The 21,537-nt window shown below is 40.9% G+C and overlaps 2 protein-coding genes across 2 annotated transcripts; one reads left to right on the plus strand and one right to left on the minus strand.

Annotated features, from left to right (window-relative positions):
- The first annotated feature begins 516 nt into the window (after window positions 1-516).
- LOC132988884 (mannose-P-dolichol utilization defect 1 protein-like) lies at window positions 517-12,711 on the plus strand. Its single transcript, XM_061056521.1, has 7 exons — window positions 517-654; window positions 928-993; window positions 1,683-1,815; window positions 3,169-3,254; window positions 9,445-9,560; window positions 10,394-10,504; window positions 10,621-12,711. The coding sequence occupies exons 1-7, from the start codon at window positions 564-566 to the stop codon at window positions 10,741-10,743; spliced, it is 726 nt and encodes a 241-aa protein (XP_060912504.1). The 5' UTR covers window positions 517-563; the 3' UTR covers window positions 10,744-12,711.
- Window positions 12,712-13,208: 497 nt separating this feature from the next.
- slc25a35 (solute carrier family 25 member 35) lies at window positions 13,209-19,766 on the minus strand. The gene is made up of 5 exons (XM_061056520.1): window positions 19,309-19,766; window positions 19,135-19,200; window positions 18,899-19,051; window positions 16,564-16,698; window positions 13,209-15,857 (listed from the first exon to the last, which is right to left on the minus strand). Exons 1-5 carry the CDS (start codon window positions 19,678-19,680, stop codon window positions 15,687-15,689), a joined length of 897 nt encoding a protein of 298 aa, XP_060912503.1. The 5' UTR covers window positions 19,681-19,766; the 3' UTR covers window positions 13,209-15,686.
- Window positions 19,767-21,537: the final 1,771 nt, after the last annotated feature.

Raw genomic sequence — 21,537 nt, forward strand, 5'->3', positions numbered from 1 at the left:
AGTTAAAAACTGGTGTTATGCCCTCTGTAGCTTCTTTTCTGAGTGGGTATTGGCGTTGTTGGGGTCTGTAAGTCGACTTTGGGATTATCTGAACCGGTTCACAATTTTTTATCAGGCCTACATCATATTTGTTGGCTGCCCAGAGTGTACTAGGGACTTGTGCCAGCAAAGGTGAGATCTCTGCATGTGAGAGCGCTTGAAATAGATATGAGGAAGTGCGACGACTCATATCATCTATGAGATGTGTTGAGCGGAGACAATGAATTTTCATAGTTAAAGGATGTCTGTATGCCTGTAGTGAGTGAGAGAAAACCTGTGGCAACCTGTGTGATGTTATGATGTGTGTCTCTGAAGCCGTCGCGGACACAACCTATGGCATTCACGCGCAAGCACACCTGACGTCATTACGGTGTGGGGTTAGGGTGGAGATGGGATTGGGCCTCGCAGGTAGCTCTGCCCACTTTGACCCCTCACTCCCTCTGTCAGTAACTAGTATTATTGGGGAACCTTTGGACCCCTCCCCTTGTTTGTGAGGCTCACTCCGGGGCTGCAGTTCACTCACCATGGCCTCGTCTCCCCTCAAACACTTTCTGGTTACATATTTAATGCCAGAAAAATGTTACGAGAGGATTGTTGTCAAGCTTCAGCTGGACGGTGAGGCTCGTTGTTGTGAAATGTGAAGCGGGGGAAAAACTATTTCCAGATGTTTGGGAGGAGGAGTCTGTTTGCTTTCACCTCTCATACTAACGCAGGATTATTATTGTTAACTTTGTTTTTACGACCTAAAACCGTCTTATTTGGCTTTAAACTTTTAAAGCTTTTCTTTGTGATAGTCGTTACAATGTTTTAAAAGTCTGTTTTGTGTCGTTGACCGCGTTGAACTTCGACTGTTTTCTGATTGTTTTTGTTCTGATTGTTTATGTCCAGGTCCTTGTTTAAAGTTTGTGCTGAACAGGATCTTGGCATTATGCATCATAATGGACACATTTGTAGGTAAGACCCCTCCTCAGCCTGAACAAATCTGATGTCATCACGTTAGAAACAAACAAAACCAGAGGAGGTCAGATAAGAGAATATCTCCTCATTCACAGATGAGTTTATTCTCCCCACTCAGATTATTTTACTAATGTCTCTTTACGATTTCATTTGTAACTGCTGATGGGATTTACATGTACAGCTTATTGATTATTGTAGGACATACATGTATTTATTTGAGTATGTTTTTGTGTATAGGCTACAGTTTACTAACAGTTAGTTGTATTGTTTGTTTGTTTGATTATTCTAGACATTTGCAGTATTAAGATTTTGATTTTTTAGATAATAATTTGTTTTGCTGGTTTGTTTGTTCAGTGTATTTAGTTTTTGCATAATGGGGAACACCTGAAGTTGCATAGGCCTACTTAATTAGACAGAAAGTGGACCAGCATGCACCAGGGCGGGCCTGTGGTTAATAATAATAATAATAATTTTCTTTGTCTCTGTTCCTGTTCTTGCATATATGGTGCATTTATATATAATGACATATATGCATGCTGATTGAGTGACCAAGTGTTGCTTGTTTACTTAAAATAGTTTTGAGCACTGTGATAAATTCAGACTTGCTCATACTGAGTTAACATTGACATTGTGATTAAATGTGAGGTAGCACCTCTTCTGACCTCCTGGTCTCTCGTATCCTGCAGCTCAGCTGCCTCAGCTGTTGAAGATAGTGTGGAGAGGAAGTGCAGAGGGCCTGAGTCTGACCGCCGGCCTGCTGCAACTTTATGCCTTCTCATGTCCTGTTGTGTACGCCATGGCCAACAACTTCCCGTTATTGTGAGTGTTTTAATATTGATGACTAAATAAGGGTTCGTTGTGTCTGTTTGCTGCTTCACATTGACCTGTGGGTCATTATGGGGCGTCATGTTTTGTTTCATAATAATCCTAGAGATGTTTCAGTAGTTTCTCCTCATACCATTTCCCATAGTTAGTTTTTAGTTTGTGACTGACTGACGTTAGTGAATTACCAATGAATCATTACATCACTTTTATAATGTCTATTTCAGCTTCCCTCGCACTCGTCACAACTGCACTATGTTTCTCATGTTGGCTTGTACATTCTAGTTTAGGAAGTAATGTTCAATGTTTATAGAGAGCAAAGTCTACCTCATTCAAATTCCTTGTATATATAAAAATGCCAGGCCAATAAAGCTGATTTGAATTATGATTATAAAAACAAATATACATAGACGGTCCTTTTTTAAAAACTTTTTTATTAACATTTTGCAAGCTTTGACAACCGTCATGCTACAAGTGATAATTAATCTGAAAACAGGTCTTCTGACGCGCCAAGACGGGAGTTTGCAGTGACAGCTCTGATAAATATTTTTGCTGTGTAGACTTCTGTTTTGGGGATGAATTAAAAAAAAATGGATTACATTTCTGGTCTCATACATAATGGTATCTAATTGGGCATTCAAAGAAATGTCCTATACTGTACAAGCTGCTAACTTTCTAATACTTTTTAAATGATATGTCGTTACTGTAGACAATTACAATAAACAGTATTTACATTTAGATGTATTTTCGGGCTTATGGTGCCTTAGAGAGATAGGACAGTGGATAGAGTCAGAAAGGGGAGAGAGAGAGTCGGGAATGACCTGCAGGAGAGGAGCCACAGGTCGGATTCAAACCTAGGCTGCCCACTTTGAGGACTACATCCTCTGTACATGGGGCGCACAGACTAACCACTCAGCCACCGGCGCCCTTACTACTCTTTCATTTCAAAGAGTAGAATTTGTTAGCCTTTAGATTTTTTTTTTTTTTTGTACGTCTTTGATCATCTAGTTCCAGAAAGACTGACTTTTGTCCGTTGTTCTATTCTGCTCTCTCTTTTGCTTTTGTGAGACTGGGGAAAAGCATAGAGCACATGTTCTTACCAGGGTTTACCTCAGATTTCTCGTTCTTTACCAATGTGTGACTCAGCGGTGGAAGTGAGTCATTTTGCTGAAGCCACTTTGTTTAAACAAGCGACGGCCAGTCAATAACTATGAAAGATGTAGCCTGCAAAGTTCAAAGACCATGATGTAAATATTCTCCAGATAATACATTTCTCCTGTTTATCGGCTGACAGTATGTGTCTGTTCTAATGGATTAGTGCCTCGCATGTGCTTCTTTTCTGCTCCGCAGCGCCTGGGCTGAGAGGTTCATCGTGTTGGCTCAGACAGCAGCGCTCGTCTTCCTCATCCTGCATTATCGCGGCGAAACCCTCAAAGGTCAGCTCACACATTCTCCAAATTCACATTCCGAGTAGTGTTTCATCTTTCAAGGTGACTCTGAAGTTTTCTACATTTTTCTTATTGTAAACAAAGAAAAGAAACCAAAACTATTTATGCACAAGTCGTCCATAAATACCCTGACCTCTCCCCCTCCGCTTCTCTCTCCGCGCAGAGCCCTTTTATTCCCACTGAGGATTTAACCCTTCAAACACGGCCGAAATATAGATTTTCCTTTTTTCTTAAAGACGTATACAAAGATCGAGAGTATTTTCTGTTGTTGATTAAATTAACATAACGTGTTGTAGGGATCGTTCACAGCAGCATGGCAGTGTCTACGGGGAATTCATTAATTGTTTGGTAACACTTTAAATGAAGGTCACAATATTCACCAACAACTAGTCGCTTATTAGCATGCTAACTAGTAGCAAACTGGCTGCTTATTAGTCATTATGAAGCACTTATTAGTACCTTATTCTTTGCGACCATAATGGGTCATTAAGAGTTTGCCCTCAGTAACTGCTTATTGATAACGAGTTATGAAGTTGTTGAACATGAATTATGATCTTAAAATGCTTTGGTTAGTATGGCCCGTATAAAGTAGAAGTAAGTATAAGCATATTAAGATCATATTTAATGCACGACAACTTCCTAACTTACTATGAATAAGCAGTAGTTAGGAGGTTATTAAGGGAAAACTCTTAGTTAATTACCTGTTAGATAGAGGCTAATGTCGTAAATATGGTCATGAAAGAATAAGGTACTATTAGGTGCTCAATAATGACTAATAAACAGCTAGTATGCTAATAATTAGCATGCTAATAAGCAGGTAGTTAATGGTGAATATTAATTTAAAGTGTTACCAATGTTGTTGTTTTTTCTGTGTATTTCTGTGTATTTAATGTTTCTCAGTTTTACTCTATAAAGAGCTCAGTAAATAAACTCCCAAAGAGTTTGTATAAGTGGCAGCTGGATTGAGCCAATAGATTCAGATAATTGTTGCTTTTTGCTGACGGTTGATAGTTTTCCACTTGTGGGTAAAACCTTGATACTATAATTTCATGAAGCTGCTCTTGATCTTCTGTATATAAAATAACTGTAATTAAATTCATAAAGCTTTAGATACTGAAAGACTTTAGGATTAAGTTTAATTACACAAAGCTTTTGTCCAAGTTAAAAGCCATGACAAAGCACTCATGTAGAAACTCTGTAGTTTGTAAAAAAAAGAACAAGAACTCCGCTTTAGCACAATCTGTTTTTTCTTTTAAAGCCGTTAAAGCAGGGGTTCCAGTGTTTCCCCTACCATTATATTAGGGGGAACCAGTCTTGTCAGCATTAATGTGTCATTTTGACAACCTTTTAGATCTCTCAGGGAAACCTGTACATAATGTTTTAATATTTGTAAATTGTTCTATGTCTTTCTTCTCTCTTATGAAATGTGTGTGTGTGTGTGTGTGTGTGTGTGACTGGTTGATTTGTATTTTGCTTTTGCCATCATCTGCCCAGGGACAACAGATGGAAATTAGCTAGCTAGCTAAATCTGGTACAAAGCATCTCTTCTCTTCTGAGACTAATGTTTTTTTTGTACACTGTCCCTGATTCAACTAAACGATTAAACTAAACTAAACTAATCAGGACGCAAACGAGGTGGCGGCTCTCTTATGTGAATGGTGGCGTGGTCAAACACAGCTCATTTACATTTAAAGCTACAGACACAGAAACAGCCTGTACTGAGCAGGGCTGAAATAGAGGGGTTTATAGACATGATCAAATACAGGATCAGAGAGGATTTAGAACAAGAAACTTCACAGACATGTTTTGGGGAGCTCTGAGATTTATTTGAATTTGTTGAAAAGGAGGATAGTATATTACCTTTTAATGTTTCACTAAAAAACATCATGTAAAATACAGGCACATGTACTAATCATTATTAAAAATGGTACCAAATGGAGCGCTGGTGGCGCAGTGGCTAGTGCGCGTGCCCCATGTGTAGTATGGAGGCTGTAGTCTTCTAAGTGGGCGGCCACTCTCTCTCTCCCTGGTTTCCAACTCTATCTACTGTCCTATCTCTAAAAATAAAGGCACAAAAGGCCCAAACATGAATCTTAAAAAAAAAAAAATGGTACCAAATGAAGAGCCGTTTGGGAGCTGAAAGAGTCGACTCTGATTACTGAGCCAAAGGATCCAGAGTTGGAGTTCCTATCACCAAATAAAGACATCTGAAAACATGCTATGAAACGTGTGTGGTCCCATGTTATTCAGTCCTTAGCTGAATTATTAGCTAACCTCAGTGAGAGTAATCTTTGAGTGCCACCTTATGGTGTTAACACGAGAACGACCGACATTCTATAACTACTAGAAAGGCCATAGCGGTCATTTTGACTGTTTACGAATTATTTGCATATCATTTCAATAATCAGTATCAAATATAAGAATAAATGGATCTGTAATGTTGTGAAAGGTATAATAAACTTCAGGACACAAACATTAAATTCTAATGAATTTGAAATTTGAATAGTTTATCAACAACCACGGGAACAGCAGCCGGCGTTTTTTGCGAATGGGAATGATCTCTGTATCATTCTCAGGTTCAATCTCAGAGCCAGTGTCAGATGAAGTTTCGAGAGACCAGGAGACATCACTTTCCGTATCCGAACCTGCGCCTCCATCAGACTCTGCCTCATCAAGGCTCTGGAGCCTCTGTGGCAGCAATCCTCCTCCTTCCTGACATTTCGTTCTATTCTGTTCTAAATCAGATCCTAATTTACTCTATTCTGCCTTTTCAATGTTGATTAATTCAAATGTATGTCTCCTATTCTTTCTATATGGTTTTAGGCGGGTAAGCTTTCTTTCCTCCTTGGCTAGAGCGTTATAAACAATAGTTGCTAGGCAACAGCGATGCGCACCTTTAAGTAGTGGTGGGCGATATAACGATCTTAGATCGTGAAGGATTTTAACTTGCTGACAATCTGCCAAAGCAGAGAGATCGTAGAACCGGGCTAATGTGTTTATTTTATCATGCTGTAGTTTATGTTCCTACACAGACGCATCCCCCCCCCCTCCTTTTTTGCTCCGCAGCGGTGAAAACGAAACTTAAAAGTAAAGTCTGCAAAAACAACTCCATCTCGGTTATATGCAACTGTTCTGATATTTTTCCAAACCGACACGCCGTGACCAACAGTTAACTTATCTGCATAGTGTGCACAGTTAAATTTACATCTCAGATAGCGACACGGAGAGACGTTAACAGTCAGAGTCAGACAGAGCGGAGCTCAGACAGTCAGTGGAGATATAACCCCGGTGTTTAAAATGTTGCTATCGGTGTTTTCTGCTCTCTCTCAGTTTTTAAAAGTTACTTATCAAGCCTCTCCACCCGAAGCTCACCTGTTGTGATAACTGAACCTATAGGGATTAGGCTAAACAATGTTACAAAGCAGCAGGCAGGTGAGAGTGAGTAACCATGGTGACTGTCTGTCTGTCAATCAACAATGTCCCGCCCCCTCTATGAATTAAACTCTTCTGTCAGTAAAACTTACTTTGATCATGTGTCAGAGAATGAACACATTCTGTATTATGTTTGATTATATATAAACTAAACTAAAGTTAATCCAGTGATGTCATAAAAAACAACAAAGGCTGCAGAGCCTGTATGAAGCTCCAGCTGTAGGAACTCTGCAGGGCTAAAATAGAACAGAAACACAAGAACTTGAAGTCTACATGTCTTTAAATGAATGCATCACTGCGTGAAAATGTTCCTGATGAACATAAAAAGAGGACACATAACTAAATCATAATTTCAAAGTGGTGAGGAAAACCTTCAAATTGTGCATAAATATTGATCAAATTGAGGGAAAGACATTTCTGTTGCTAAAGATGTTCTGGGTGAGAGACCTCCAGACCTCCTACAAAGATGTTTTTCAAATAGATTAAACTTGTCTGCACAGTTTTTGTGCATTTAAAAACATTATACAGGTAAATAAGTTTGGTTAAACTGGTCAGTAACTTACAAATTTGTCTAAAGAACAGTATGAAAAAAATTGTGATATGATATTTTTCCCATATCGCCCACCTCGACCTTCAAGAGCGGGAAAAAGTAGCGAATACTGAAATGATACACTGGCTATAATGCATGCAGTCAATATGACCGCTATGGACTTTCAAGGTAGAAATACTCAAAACTCTTTTGTGTTTTTGATAAAATAACAATGCTAGAATAAAATATAGACACATTTAGGAAAAGTCATGGCCCTGCAGTTACATAGGTTTTATTTTAAGTAGGTTATTACATTGCAAAATTAAAAAACAGTCAAAATGACTGCCTTGGTCTTTCTAGTATTAACACTTAACTCATCAACTCTTCACAAGGACCTTTTGTTTGTCAGTCAGATCAAACACAGCACCAGAGAGCTGCTTTAATGTGATCAGTTTAGATACATATAAAAAAAAAACATTCATTAAGCATAGCATTAGTTCAGGCAGGCCACGGAGTCACACTCTGCCATCATGCCAGAGTTTCATTAATAACAGCTGATCTCAATGCCAGCCCCTCATCAGATGATATATTAAGAATAATGACTTGTGCAGAAGCAAACATAACAACAACGCACAAGAACCCAAAAAACCACGACAACAAAGCAACCCATGGATGACACACCCAACAACAACAAAACCTCAGCAATAAAAGAACCCAAACAAAAACCCGACCACCATCAGAACCCAAACACCATACTGTAACTCAGGCGACTCAGGTTGAGACCAAGAGGATTGAGGGTGTTAGAAGAGAAATGAGCGATCAAAAGAGAAACAATAAGAAATTAAGGTGGCGCTGTGGCTAATCAAAAAATGTCAATCATGGATGTGTTCAGGGCGGGTCCCGTATCATGCATGAGACATTTTAATATGATTGAACAGTAGATGGCAGAGATATAAGCATTTACTTTTTTGGCAACTTGCCAAAATGCTCAAAAAACTTAAAACGCACGCCACGGCCACGCCCTTTGACGAAATAACGTGCAGAGCACAACGAGATATGCTGAACCTGTCTAGAACACACGGACACTGAGATTGCGTCGATCGGATGAGCGCCCTCAGACAAGTGCGGTCAAATAGGAAGGCTGAAATCAGTGATTATGAGCGATTTTGGGCCGTTATTGTGAAATTCAACTTTAATTTGTGGACTTCCTGTCGGGTTTTTTGAAACGCTGAAAGAGGATTTTTAGTCCGTCCCGACAAGCTTAATATGCGTACCAATTTTCGGGAGTGTACGTGAAAAAACCCTTTATGGGGAGGCCATTTTGAAAATTTCAAAGGGGCGCCACTGAACCACTTTGCATTTTTTTTTTTTTTTTTTTACGAAACCACCAAAATATCACATTTTTCGCGAGACCTGATGACTGTGGAAAGTTTGGTGAGTTTTCGGGCACGTTCAGGCCCTCAAAAGTGGCTGCAAAGAGGAGGAACAATAAAAAAGAAGAATAATAATCGCTAGGGTTCCAAGAGGGTCCTACGCACTTGTCAGTGCTTCGGGCCCTAATAAAGAAATCATAAAGAAGTGAAAATTAAATAATTATAATAAAAAGGCAATAATAAGACAACAAATCGATCACAGGGGGGTATTAGCTATTCATTGAAATAAACAGTAAAAACAGCTGAAGCCATGATGTCCAGCTGATTCACTTGTAAGCATCCAATTGGCTAATCACACTCATGTGGCCTCACTTAAGCTGCTTTAGCCTGCCTACTCTTTGCTGCGTTTGCAACCCTCCTCCAGCTCAGCTCCTCCTTATACGCTGCGTCTGATTTAATCAATGTCATGATGTTGTCACTGATGCCTGCTCTGTTTGGGTTTTTTTGCGGCATCTCTCCCTACCTCAGGCTTTCCTTGCATGGGAAGGGCAGAAATGTGTGCTGTTCCTGCCTAATGTTTTCCATGTAAGCACTTGGGAGGCAAGTCAGATCCCAGAACAGAGCCATACCGCAAAAATATAAATAATACAAATATAACAAATGAATAAAACTGCAAATAAAAGTGTTTTTCTTGACAGAGTGGTCCTGACTGGACTGACTGATTTTGTGAGAGGCCAGTTTGCACAGTGTGAATATATGTTAATGAATTGTATTTTGTGTCTTTTGTGGACTTTTTTTTCTTATGCATCAAGTTTTTTTAAATCTGTTTTTCTTCTTTCTGCAGGCATACTGTTGCTCTTGTGCTACACTGGTGTGATGTTCCTCCTGGGCTCCTATACAGCTAAAGCTGTCGCCTCGGTGCTGCAGGACTCCAGACTGGCAGTTTTAATTGCAAGCAAGGTAGCAAGCTCTTCATTTATTGAATGTTTATTCTGTTAGGGACGAGTGTGAAGCATGTACACCGATGCCACACACTACAGCACTTGCAGTCTAAGCTGATTTGCACAGGCCTTTAAAATACATAAAAGTCAACAACCAATACATGAGAGATAATAAAACAATAAAACAGACTGACCAATACAAGATGCAGAATATCATGCAGTAAAACACTGTACGGGCAGCACAAGAAGTCCTCTTTAAAACTGTTTCTTATGTCATTTGTTCAGCTCAGTATCAGATCTCTGATTAATTATGACATGTGGATTGTACCGTGGTTCATGCACGGCTCACATTTATCAGAAAAGAGTTGTTTATGTTGTGGGTGGTGATGTGGATTCCCGTTGTTGTTGATGTGTAGATGATGGAGAAAATATCCGCTGACACTTGACTTGCTTTCAAAGAGGATTATTTTATTTAGCGAGGAAAAGTATCACTAGACACGTCTGCCTAGGAAGGTCATGAAGCCAATAATGATCCTTGTCGAACACACAGAAACTCTGGTACTTATGGACACACCTCACAGGAGAACAACATATGGATATCTGTTTTTCAGGACAACCCCTCTCCATACAACTGCGGGGGATTCTGTCTCTGATGTATGTATGTCATAAACTCAAAGGACAACACAGGTCACAGATACAATCTCTTGTCCAGATGTCCCAGATACAATCACTTGTCCAGATGTCCCAGATACAATCTCTTGTCCAGACGTGGTCTCCACACCCTTAAGGAGTTAACCTATGTCCCAGGAATTTCAGATATTTTAGACACTTAAGTGGATTTGTTGTTTCCAGGGTTTCCAGGCTCATACAAACTACTGCAGCGGTCACACCGGCCAGCTGTCCACCCTCTCTGTGTTCCTGTCATGGACAGGCTCTCTGGGAGTTCTCTATGTGTCTCTACAGGTATGCAATCAGGAATTACACCAACATGTGTAAACAAAACTGAAAAGATTTATCTTTCACACACTTTAAAGCAGTCAGTGTTGTTACTAAGATTGCTTTCTGATTTGATTTTTCAGGACATTGAAAGCTGGTTTGAGGCTTTCTTACACGTTCTGTCAGCCTGCCTCAGCTGCGTCCTCCTGGCCCAGGTCCTCTGCTACAGGAGCAGCGCGGCCACAACTGAAAAGAAGAGTGAGTAGAGGAGGAGGAGGAGGAGGAGGAGAAATGGACTCATGCAAACCCTGTCGCTTTAAATATGATGGGTCATTCTGTGCCACATTCTGGCCTGATTATGTAAGATGTTAGATGATTATGTAAAACAAAATCTGTGTGCTACACTCAGATTTAAATCAAACAAGTCATATGAGAAGTCTTGTTGTCATGCAATTTGATACCTTATTTCTTACTACTTTTAGTGTTTTTAAGGGTGAGGGATGAACAGTCTTTTGTCTCCCTCTAGTGGTTAACGGGAACAATTACTGAACTGTCACTAACGGTTTGTTTTTGGGTGTGGTTGAAGTTGCCTGGTGGCTCTGTTACTGTTTTTCCAGCCCCCTCAAATTGTGGTTCACTAACTATTTGCAGAAGTCAAACGTAAATGTTTTTAATCCCAACTCTAAACTGGCTGATCGTGTTCGTCTACGGATAGAAACAGCGAGGCGAAAACGAGAAGAGTTTCTCTTTTTTGTAATAAGTGAGAGTTATACCTAAATCACACACGTGGTGTTAAATATGGGAGGAAGTCCGGTCATGCAGCAGTCACACACACACACACACACACACACACACACACACACACACACACACACACACACACACACACACACACACACACACACACACACACACACACACACACACACTCACACAAACTTCCATTGAGCCACATTTTTTCACTTTCTAGTTCCTACAATGTGTTAAGGCAACATCCCGCTGGTGATGCATTCATGTGACAGGGACGTTTCTGTATGTATGCTGACTGGAGAAAACGCTCAGTAAACTCTGTAAAGTTCAACTCCAGTTGAAATTGTATTTTCTATTTTTATGGTTTATTTGATAGTGACAGATACAATATATACAAAGACACACTGAAAACAGCAATCCAATGCAAGTATCATTGTGTTTATAGCGAGGGCTAATTTGCAACACTCGTCCCTAGAAGAAAAAGAAGAAAGAGTAAACTGGGTAGAGACAGATGCAATAAGACATTTAGCTGTGACATACGTAGCTACAAAAAACTAAACATGAGTTCAAGTGTGTTGCTGAACTAACCAGCACTGGGTTGCTCTCTTAAAAGTAGTAAAGTTCGCAGTAAGCTTCAGGTGATCAGGTAGCAAGTTCCAGGATGTTGCTCCTTTCATGCGGTACAGCTTCATGTTTTTCTGTTTGGCAACAGACAATATGTTGTCCTATTTCTTTTCTATTCCTTTACAGTATTTGCTTCTCCATAGAAGTCGTCTGTTACAGGGTTACGGGTTTATTTAACGAGTCTCCAGGTTGCGTTTTGATGTTCATGGTGCATGTTGCAGCTCGAGGGGGTTACGAGCTTTAGTCAATAATTCATCAGATTTTTCTTGCTGCTCTTAGAGATTGAACACCAAGCAGCTTGACGTCACAAACACTACGCTTCAAATACTACTAGTGCCTCAAGTAAAAAGTAAGCGAATGCCTTCATGTTAAGCTTCATATATAACTTTTAAATACTTGAACATGTCGATGTTGTGTCCCCCAGGAGCTGCTTTTTAGATGTAAGAACTTTATTTTCTTATTGCAAGCCGCTCGGTTCCTCCACAGATTTTTAATCTTCTGCATCAACGACACATTAAGCGAGTTTGTTTTGGCAGGTTCTTGTTACTTTCATCCAACTGAGCACAAAAAACGTGTAATTGCTCAATAATTATAAAAAAGTTTCTTTGAAGGTTTTTACCGTGTTGTTATGTTCATCATTTTTAACTGATTTTTTTTTTGTTACTTTAATAAATGTTGAACTGCATTTAAACAGGATGTGATTTTTTTTGTCTCTGGACATTAATAAAGTGAAATGTTGCCACATCAACCGTATGTGTGAGTGCAGGCTTAAAGCGTTAACACAGTTGTTGCATTAGGTCACCTTCAGGACGGCCACAGGTGTAAAGTATGAACAAACACTCCCTATGTGTACAAAGCGTCCCGTAACAAATAAAGCCTCTGTTGCTGTTATGTTTGCATCTTCACTCAGCTAGCTTTCCGGACGATCCCGTCAGTTATCCAAAGTGTTATAAGTGCGTGTTTATGGATGTTGTGCACACGCTCCAGGCTATGCCGTGACATGCTTTTTGTGGTACGCCTAGAAAAACCTGTAGGTTCATCATGTCAGAGACGGAGAGGCTAAGTGGCCTCGGCAGGTTAGAACCAAAACGTTATGTGATTTTTAAATGTGTCATTTTTTGAATTTGCTAAACTGAGCGGAGGGTAGTAGAGAGGACTCCCATGATTCCCCGCTAGCCTCCACGTCATCTTCTGTTGTTGTAGTATCTGTAAAGAAGTCATTCATGGATGTTGTGTAAAGTCTGACAAAGTCACCTTCAGTTTACTCGTAACAGGTTGAATACTTCATTCCATTAGTTTTATTTGGCTGTCGATGTTACATTTTAGGATTTTCAAAATAAATGAAGGAATGAATACATCAAAGTCAAAAAGTTTATTGGCTCTTTGTGTCCATTGCACAGACACATTGGCTGAACCTGACAGTAACACATTCATGAAGCAAAAGCAGCTGGCTGTGTTGAACATTCATTTGTACGGCTCTCATCGTTGAAAATCAACAATCTTATCATGTCACAATGAGCTGAGCACTTTTCAAACCAAAGTATCAAAACCACATTTTGCATTTTTTTTTTTTTTTGCGATATCTTCAGTACTTTCTGAACATTCCTGTTAAAAGTCAGTGACATTAAATATCCAGTAACGTTTGAGATTTATCATAATAGAGATGCACCTGAAGTGTTAGTTAGTGTTGTAGCACTTGAAATCGGTCTTAGTCTTAAGACCGGGGTCGAGACCACTTTTTTGAAGGTCTTGGTCTCGACTCGGAATCAAAAGCATTTTCACTCGGTCTTGTCTCGGTCTCAGACTGGGCGGACTCCAGATTTTAAATCAAGAGCAGTACAGACCACCACTGATAGGCTATTTTTCCATGACATCACTGTGATTAGAAAGAAAATGTCCTTTTTCTAAAAGAACCAATTAATTTAGATTTTTATCCCCCGGTTACGGCCGCAACCTTCCCGGTGTTACGGTCTAAGTGAGTGACACGCCTGCTGCACACAAAATGATGATTTTTCAGTGATATTTAAGATCTTTGTCTCGTCTCGGTCTCGCCCTGCCTTGGTCTTGACTCTGTCTCGACCCCTAAATGGTTGGTCTTGGTCTCGGCTAGTGTGGTCTTGACTACAGCACTACTGATAGTGCTTAATTTAATTCAGTATTTTTGAAACACTTTGTTTCTAGTGAGACAATCAATTATTCAGACAACTCTTCATCGACCAATAATGTCTGGGGAAGACCGCTAAAGTCTTATTTTCTGATACTTGGATTTGTCTGACCCTTCACGACTTAGACAAACTCAAACAAAACCACGTACATAATTTGAGATACAAATTGGGCGTCAGGGAGGGAAATGAAAGTTGCTTTGGTAAATATAAAAATGGCGATGACGATATCAGGAGACCAAACATCCACTTCATCATTAAAAAATAAACTCTGGTAACGTCCGTCTCCTGGGTCATATCATAGAAGATAAGAGCACAGATATACGCTCTGAAAGCTGAGGTACATTATTGAATGTGTCATGCAAACATATTGTGTGATCTTTTAAAAGGTAAAAAATAATGTTTAATGAAACACTTGGCAGAGTATCGTGCACTTACACAGAAGAAAGCATCAAATCTGGATCACAGCTTAGAGAGCAGTTCTTAACTATTTCTTGGTGACCTGACTTCAAGACTTCATAGAACCACGAGTCTACTGTCACTCACAGGTAGAGTCAGTGATATACATTTATCAAACAGATGAATAAAAGCTGCTTAGAGCACAAAGTGTATGAAATATGGACATGTTCTCAGTGACATCACTCATCGGTTTCTGAAGAGGGGGAGAAGAGCGCTGTATTTATTTGTTTAAATAAATAAAAATAACAAGGACATAAAATGAACTTCTGAAGGAGTTCTCATCAGCTCTGGATAGTGTCTTACGTTAAAGGAAGTCTTTGTGCAAGAGCTGCCTTTAACGCCTTTTCTTTCAGTTTCTCCTGTAAGGTTTAAAGTTTGTAACGACTGGCTAACTGGTCGTTTAGAGATCAGCGGGTTGTTGACTTTCTCAACAATTGGGGTGAGGTCAAAGTTGGGCATAGAAAATCCCTCAATCCCTCCCTTGCTGCTAGTTTTTGACTTCTTGTTGCATGTCCAATCAAACAGCAGCATTAATTTTTGTCTTAGATGAATTTAATGAGCAGTATATATATATATATACTGCACTTGTTAGGACCATTGCCTGTGATTGCTTTGTATTAAACAGCTGTTACATCACAGCACAGAGGGGTTACAATCTGCACCGATCCTTTTTGATATCTGAGCAGTGTGCCACTGTTGTCGCTGCAGGCACAATTCACTCCAATTGGTGGGCCACATTTGATGCTTTATTCAGAAGGTGCTGCGTCTGGTGCAGATACATCTTCATCTCTTGGAATGGCATGACGAAAGACTTTCAGAGGTATTAAAGAGCCATGTGCATCCCAGAGGACTCACTGTATGAGATCTGTCTAATATAAGTTCCTATTTGGTTATTCAATTTGTGCACGTGTGGCACCAAAACATGTCAAAGTGCATTTATTGCACGTCAGACTTGGTCAGCGCTCCTGGCTGCAGTAACATGTTCTCCTTCTTCCTGACACATTTTAACTCGACTCAAGTGTTTTCATAATGGAGTGTACATCCTCACCTTTGCTCTTCCTTCCCATTAAGGAAGAGGAAGAGCCTCTCCTGGTTTTTTTTTTTTTTTTGCTTTCCCCTCATAATAACAAACTCATTAAATGAGGAGTCATTTAGCCTATGCACTCAAGAGCTTAATGAGTTACCCATTTATCCAATTTCCTTGTTCCCTCGTGTTATCTGAAGTCCCGGTAAAGCTTGCGCAGTTCATCCCAGAAGAATAAAGACAGAATGGTGTGTGGACCAAGTCGGAAATAAGAGGCTCCCAGGCCTTTGTAGAGTCCCAACAAGCCTTCTTTGCTCAGAGTCTTAGAAAAGCAGTCGGCGAATCCTTTATAAAGTTCCCCCTAAGGGATGAGAAAATAAAAGGTCAGTCCATTTCCTAAGCAGGATTTGATGAGTGTTGATAACAACTTAATGATGTTTAATGTCTTTATCTTACAGTGAGAGGTTTAAAAGAAAGTATCAAATGAAAAGTGTTTTTTCCTCCAACACATTTATCTTCCTTGTCATAACACCGGAGGCCTACATTACACACAATGCACTCAGACTGCTTGGACATCGATACGTTGTGATACAACACTTTATTGTCCTTGTAGGGGAATCTTCCCAGGGCTCAGATGCTGCTCTCTCTAGTAGTTCTAATAACTTTCTAGAGTGTTGTGTTAGCAGCCTCGAGCTGTTGGCCTACAACACAGAGGAGCAGAAACAAACTTTTTCCATCTCCTTAGTTTTGTTAAACTGACGGTTGTTTTTATTAGTTAGTTAACGTCATGAATCTTCGTAAGTGGAGGCAGCAATGTCGGCCTACGTGGTTAAGAATTTGCTGAACTATATGAAATGTGCACTGTCTGCTTCAAAGTCAATACACAGATGTATCGGTTTCCTGAGAGAAGATTTCCCTGTGCCTGTTTGAAAAAGATGGGCAGACCCGATCAGTTACAATAAAACTACCACTGGATAGAGATTTCTGGGGGGAAATAATAAGCAATATGTTAGTATCATAAATGGTAACTTTCAAACATCTCTCTCTCTCTCTCTCTCTCTCCTCACCTTGCCCAAATGATCCACGGGCTGGTTGTAGAGTCGAGTGCTCACCACATCAAAGGGTGTCATAGCCAGAACCACCACCACGCTGCTGATCATGCCGGCAGTCAGAGCTATCAACCAGCTGTCCTTTTTGAACACCTTAGCACGAAGAACACAACAAAGTGGTGAAACAACAACAACAACAACAACAACAACAACAACAACAACAACAAATCAAACATATAAGGCTCAGGTCAAAGTAGGCCTGCAGCGTATGAGGAAACCTGGGATGTACGATCACATGTTCAGTACTGTGATAAGGTTATAAAGTAGGATTGTTACAACACCAGGATTATAAACTTTAACACTATACTAGAAAAAAAAAAAAAATCAAAGATATTGCAACAAAAGTCGTAGGCACCATGCACGGGGTTCATCTCTTATTTTTCATTACCAAAAATTGCATGCACACTCATGTCCACATTCTCAACATTGCACAAATACTGTGCAAATGTTTCACCTCCTTAGCGATCCGCCTGTTTGTAAGAGACAAAGGCAACTTTTTCAGACTTTACGAGACGCCAAAATGACTTTAAAAAACGTCAGTATTTGCCAAACTCTGAATTTGCATGACCCTGCTGTGGTTTTTTTCCCCCTGTAGCACATGACAGCTTTGACTAAAATTATGACTCAAGAGTAAGAGTATTCCAGTATTGACAATGTTGAAAACGTTAAACTGAAGTGTGTGCACATTATCCATATGTCGGTTTCTATATCTGTCTGCTGTTTTTTCATGTTTAGTACAATACCTGCGTTTGCAACGTGTTTCCTCTAAACCCAAACAAAAGAAGCTGTTTTTTTTATCATCACTAAATAATCACTTAGCTTTAGCTTTAAGTGACTGCATCAAACTGGTGTGAAAGCATTAAAATATGACTTAACCCTCAATCCAATGTGTAAAATGTAAGCATGCTGCTCAAGGAGGCATGGCTTCTTTTTTTGTAATTCAGACTTTTGCCATGTGTTTATTGTAAATGCTCACAACGCGCTAACAATCACATTTTATCGTGCAGTATGAGATACAGTTAGGAAACCAAAGATGTAGCATCCCCCCCCCCAGTGCAGTGCTATTAGAACAGCTAATCGTCATTAGCATACCACCATGTGTGCAGCAACTTGTAATTTTAACTGGTCATGATCTCCCACATGCTGCGAAACGGAAGAATGGTCTATAATTAGATCCTGAGCGACAAACGCATTCTGCAGCCGCTGCAGCCAAACCTGTTTTCCAAACGGCTGTTTTAACAACTTAAAGTAATGTACACATTATGAGGCACGAGATTCATCAGCACCCTCACACGGCAATAAAATGATAAACAGGCACAAAGCAGCAGAGCACTTTACTCTTTTTTTAAAGGTCTTTTACTTTTAAACAATGTGGACTTCCAGTGTTTTGTAGACATTGTGGAGCAGCGCAGCTTTCCTGTCACCTTTACCCACTTCATCAGCAGATTATGTCATGGGATGTGGGAGTGTTGCCTTTAGAGGTCAGGAGGAGGTGAGTTCAGATCCTCCTCCTTCACACTGACCACCCACCAGTTCAAACATGTAGCAGGAAGCACGGGAAGTTAAGAAAAACTGAACAGCAGATTATCAGGACATGTCTACGTCACTAATCGACCGAGAGCTGCAGTGTTCAGTCGTCGATAAAGTTCTGGCAGCTTCAAAAACCTTTTTTTAACTGGAGCTGGGTCGGCAGCTAGTACTGGGTCACTAGTTGTGTAAGCTCCATGTTTTCAGCCAGAGGGGGCCAATGAAAGGTGTCGAATTTCTACTCCAGAAGAGTCCAATGCCTCACGCTTTGTCAGCGCCACAATGACTGCTTTTGTAACCGGTGTGCAGCTACTGACTGCAAATTACCTCTTCACAAGGCCGCGTGCCTCGGAGGTGAAAGCTGCAACCGATGATTATTTAAATGATCCTTAAAGCTGCTCACTCTGGTTTTCTTGATTCATGTATTAGATTGGAGTTTGGACCAATCAGGACTCTAGATAAAGTAATGCAAAAGGTGGAAAATGACAATCTGACGTCGCAAAAGCTTGAATTGGACGTCTTCAAAATGTGCTTAAAACAGACCTCAACCCAAAAGATATTCAGTTTACTTTGTTGTAACACAAAGAACAGCAGCAACGAGTTATTCCAGACTCCTAAAGCCGTCATGTTTATTCTTGAACAGTGCACTCATGTGGGAGGCGTGCACACACACTCAGTGGACGGCTGAGGAAACAGGATTCCTTCAGTCGCCCTGATCCGTCTCATAGCTCCTGCGGGGGTCCACATAGGATAAAAATATTCTAACCTGTAGGTCTATAACCAGCTCCTTGGCGGAGGAGAAGGTGGAGAGCTGTGCGGCTGAGCCCACGCTGACCCTGGGCACCGCAGCACTGGAGCCCCTCCACAATCCCATGATGCCGTGCGCCCTGTAGATGGCTGCCAGAGCGTGGATCATCCCCTGAGAATAAGGTTGAGGAAGGAAGTGAGAAGAGTGCTGCGCATGGCTGGCCAGTCACCTGTCACCTTGAGTTAGTGGGTTACCTGGTGTTTGTACTGATGTCCCACTGCAATAGAGGAGGTGGCCTGGCTCTGCAGATGAGTCTTGACCTGTCAGTGGAGACAATGTGTTTACTTTTCTCCACGGTTACAGCTCACCTTGAAATGTCACAGCTGCCAATGTTGAGTTACGACATGATGAAGACAGGAGGTACTGACCAGATACACAGGGCTGCCCATTACGGCTCCCACCACTCCAGCCACAGCTCCCGCAAGCGTGGTTTTGACCGCGTTGACCCTTCCGTTTGTGTGGATGTAACCGGAGGACTCGATGATGGCGTACGAGCCGAGCCTGACTCCATTCATAAAAAACTGATAGACCAGACCCGGTGCCAGTCCCTTCTGCAACCCGGACAGTCCGTCCACTTTACCGATGGTGTAGAAAGCGTGGAAGACGTTGCGGTAGTAGACCTGGTACGAGCCCCGGCTCTTGAGCTCTCCTTGAAGCTGCATCCGCGTTTTGACGACCTCCAGCGGGTTGGTGAACAGACAGGCGCCGCACGCCGCCGCTCCGCTCAGCACGAAATCCATCGCGACAGATGTTCACCTAGTCCGACCTGTGCTTCATTTCACAGCGGGGTTCCCTCCCTCCCTCCCTCCCACATTTACCTTACACACACACAGAGCACCACACACCGCGAGGTACATCAGTGCGCAGACATAATGAGCCCTTCAGGAGCACCTCGGAAAACCGACACACGAACCGATAGTTGACTGTTTGCCATGTGTTTGTTGAATGCCAAATATCAAATACAATTTAATAAATATATGGCAGTAAATATTCATAACTACAAGCTTTTAATATATCAATTCCTACTTATGTTTATTTCAATTTAAAGCGTTTAACATTGTGTTACATTATTTTGTATTATGCGGTTGTGTTTTTTTTAAAAAATCTTATTCATATGAAATGTATATTTACAGACATGTCATATCCCAACTCTAATCTTTATACAGACTTTCTGAGATAAATTTTTATTAATCCCTAATAAAATATCATTTTTAATTTAATTTCGCAAGAAATAGCCTAACCTAAGTTTTGCTTTTCATACAAGGAAAATATGCTTAAATGAATATTCTAATTTCATATGTGCATGTAAAATTAAAAAGAAAAACATAGAAAGCTATAATTCACAGTTTTCGGGTAATGGAGATTTTCTTTTACATCATAACTTTGCAGTAGTCCGTTTTCCATACACTTTATCCGTACCCTAAACACCTCATCTTGGAGAATGGTACTACAGCATATGGACGTACGTTTGACGTCCGTTGCTCTCAGCCAATCAAAAGGACTCTTCATGGTTTTGTTAGTGAGGATCCCGTACAGAGCTGAAGGGCGACAGGCTGAGAGATTTGCAGTCACACACAGAGGCAGCCATGTTGACTGCACATATCCAGCTCTACAGATGAATCTGTGCATCTTATTTTGTCTTCCTCCACATGACCTCCTGCTGTAACTGGTAGCAGTCCCAGCATCTCTCCAGTCACGCTGGTAGCCTACAAAATGGTACAAAATTGAATCACTAAAAAATAATGTTAATTGTTTGTAATAAACAAAACAAAATATTAAAATACATCTTGTTTTTTTGGGAATGAGAGGAGGTAGTCCCACTCAACACAGAATATTATCCTCACTCAATCAATATAAGCCCACATAGGGAGGGATATTGCTTTTATGCAATTTTGTAAAAAAAACAAAAAAAAAACCTTGTGCTGCAACCTGGACACATTATCAGTGATGTGCCCCGGGGTGTTTTGGGGTCTTATTATCAGACACCCTCACCCAGGCCACCCAGCCGGTGGTGATCAGGCCCCGAGGTATAGCACACACTGCCACGTGTCACCCTCTTTAAACAGAGCCACCGAGAAGCCTTAGCTGCTTCCAGGATGTTCCTCAAGGCTCGCCTCCTTCGCAGCCCACAAATTCAGAAGAGGCACAGGACCCGGTGAAGAGACAAAGCCTACATCCCTCTTCCACAGGCTCGCAGCGGGCCTTCTCTGCTTCCGACAGACGGTAACCAGGTTTGCATACTTTTCCTCTCCTGAGCCTCCTCCATCGGGTCTTCCCACGGGACGGTCAGCTCGATCAAGACCACTTGCCCCCCAGACATCAGGACCAACAGTTATACAAGAGGGGAAAAAAAGAAAAGGAACAAGGCCGCTGTGGCTCAATGGCAGAGTCAGTCGTCTCTCGATAAGACGGTCTGGGGTTCGATTCTGCAATCACATGTTGCAGTGTCCTTTCAAACTTAACGTAGCACCAATCAGTGAGTGAATGTGGTGTGACTGTGACATGTGGTGTGAAAAACAGTTTGAGTAGTCAGAAGACTAGAAAAGCTCAAGTTAGTCCATTAATGAGTAAAAATCCCCAACATATTCCTGGCTCCA

The sequence above is a fragment of the Labrus mixtus genome, chromosome 14 (assembly GCF_963584025.1).
Source record: "Labrus mixtus chromosome 14, fLabMix1.1, whole genome shotgun sequence".
Taxonomy (NCBI): Eukaryota; Metazoa; Chordata; class Actinopteri; order Labriformes; family Labridae; genus Labrus; species Labrus mixtus.

Coding starts and splice junctions, on each gene's coding strand:
- slc25a35 (XM_061056520.1), bottom strand. CDS start 19,680: ATGGATTTCGTGCTGAGCGGAGCGGCGGCGTGCGGCGCCTGTCTGTTC. Junction 19,201..19,308: donor TGGGCAGCCCTGTGTATCTG/GTCAGTACCTCC, acceptor CTCCACTGACAG/GTCAAGACTCATCTGCAGAG. Junction 15,858..16,563: donor CCGTGGATCATTTGGGCAAG/GTGAGGAGAGAG, acceptor CTCATCCCTTAG/GGGGAACTTTATAAAGGATT.
- LOC132988884 (XM_061056521.1), top strand. CDS start 564: ATGGCCTCGTCTCCCCTCAAACACTTTCTGGTTACATATTTAATGCCA. Junction 994..1,682: donor CATAATGGACACATTTGTAG/GTAAGACCCCTC, acceptor CGTATCCTGCAG/CTCAGCTGCCTCAGCTGTTG. Junction 3,255..9,444: donor TCGCGGCGAAACCCTCAAAG/GTCAGCTCACAC, acceptor TTCTTTCTGCAG/GCATACTGTTGCTCTTGTGC.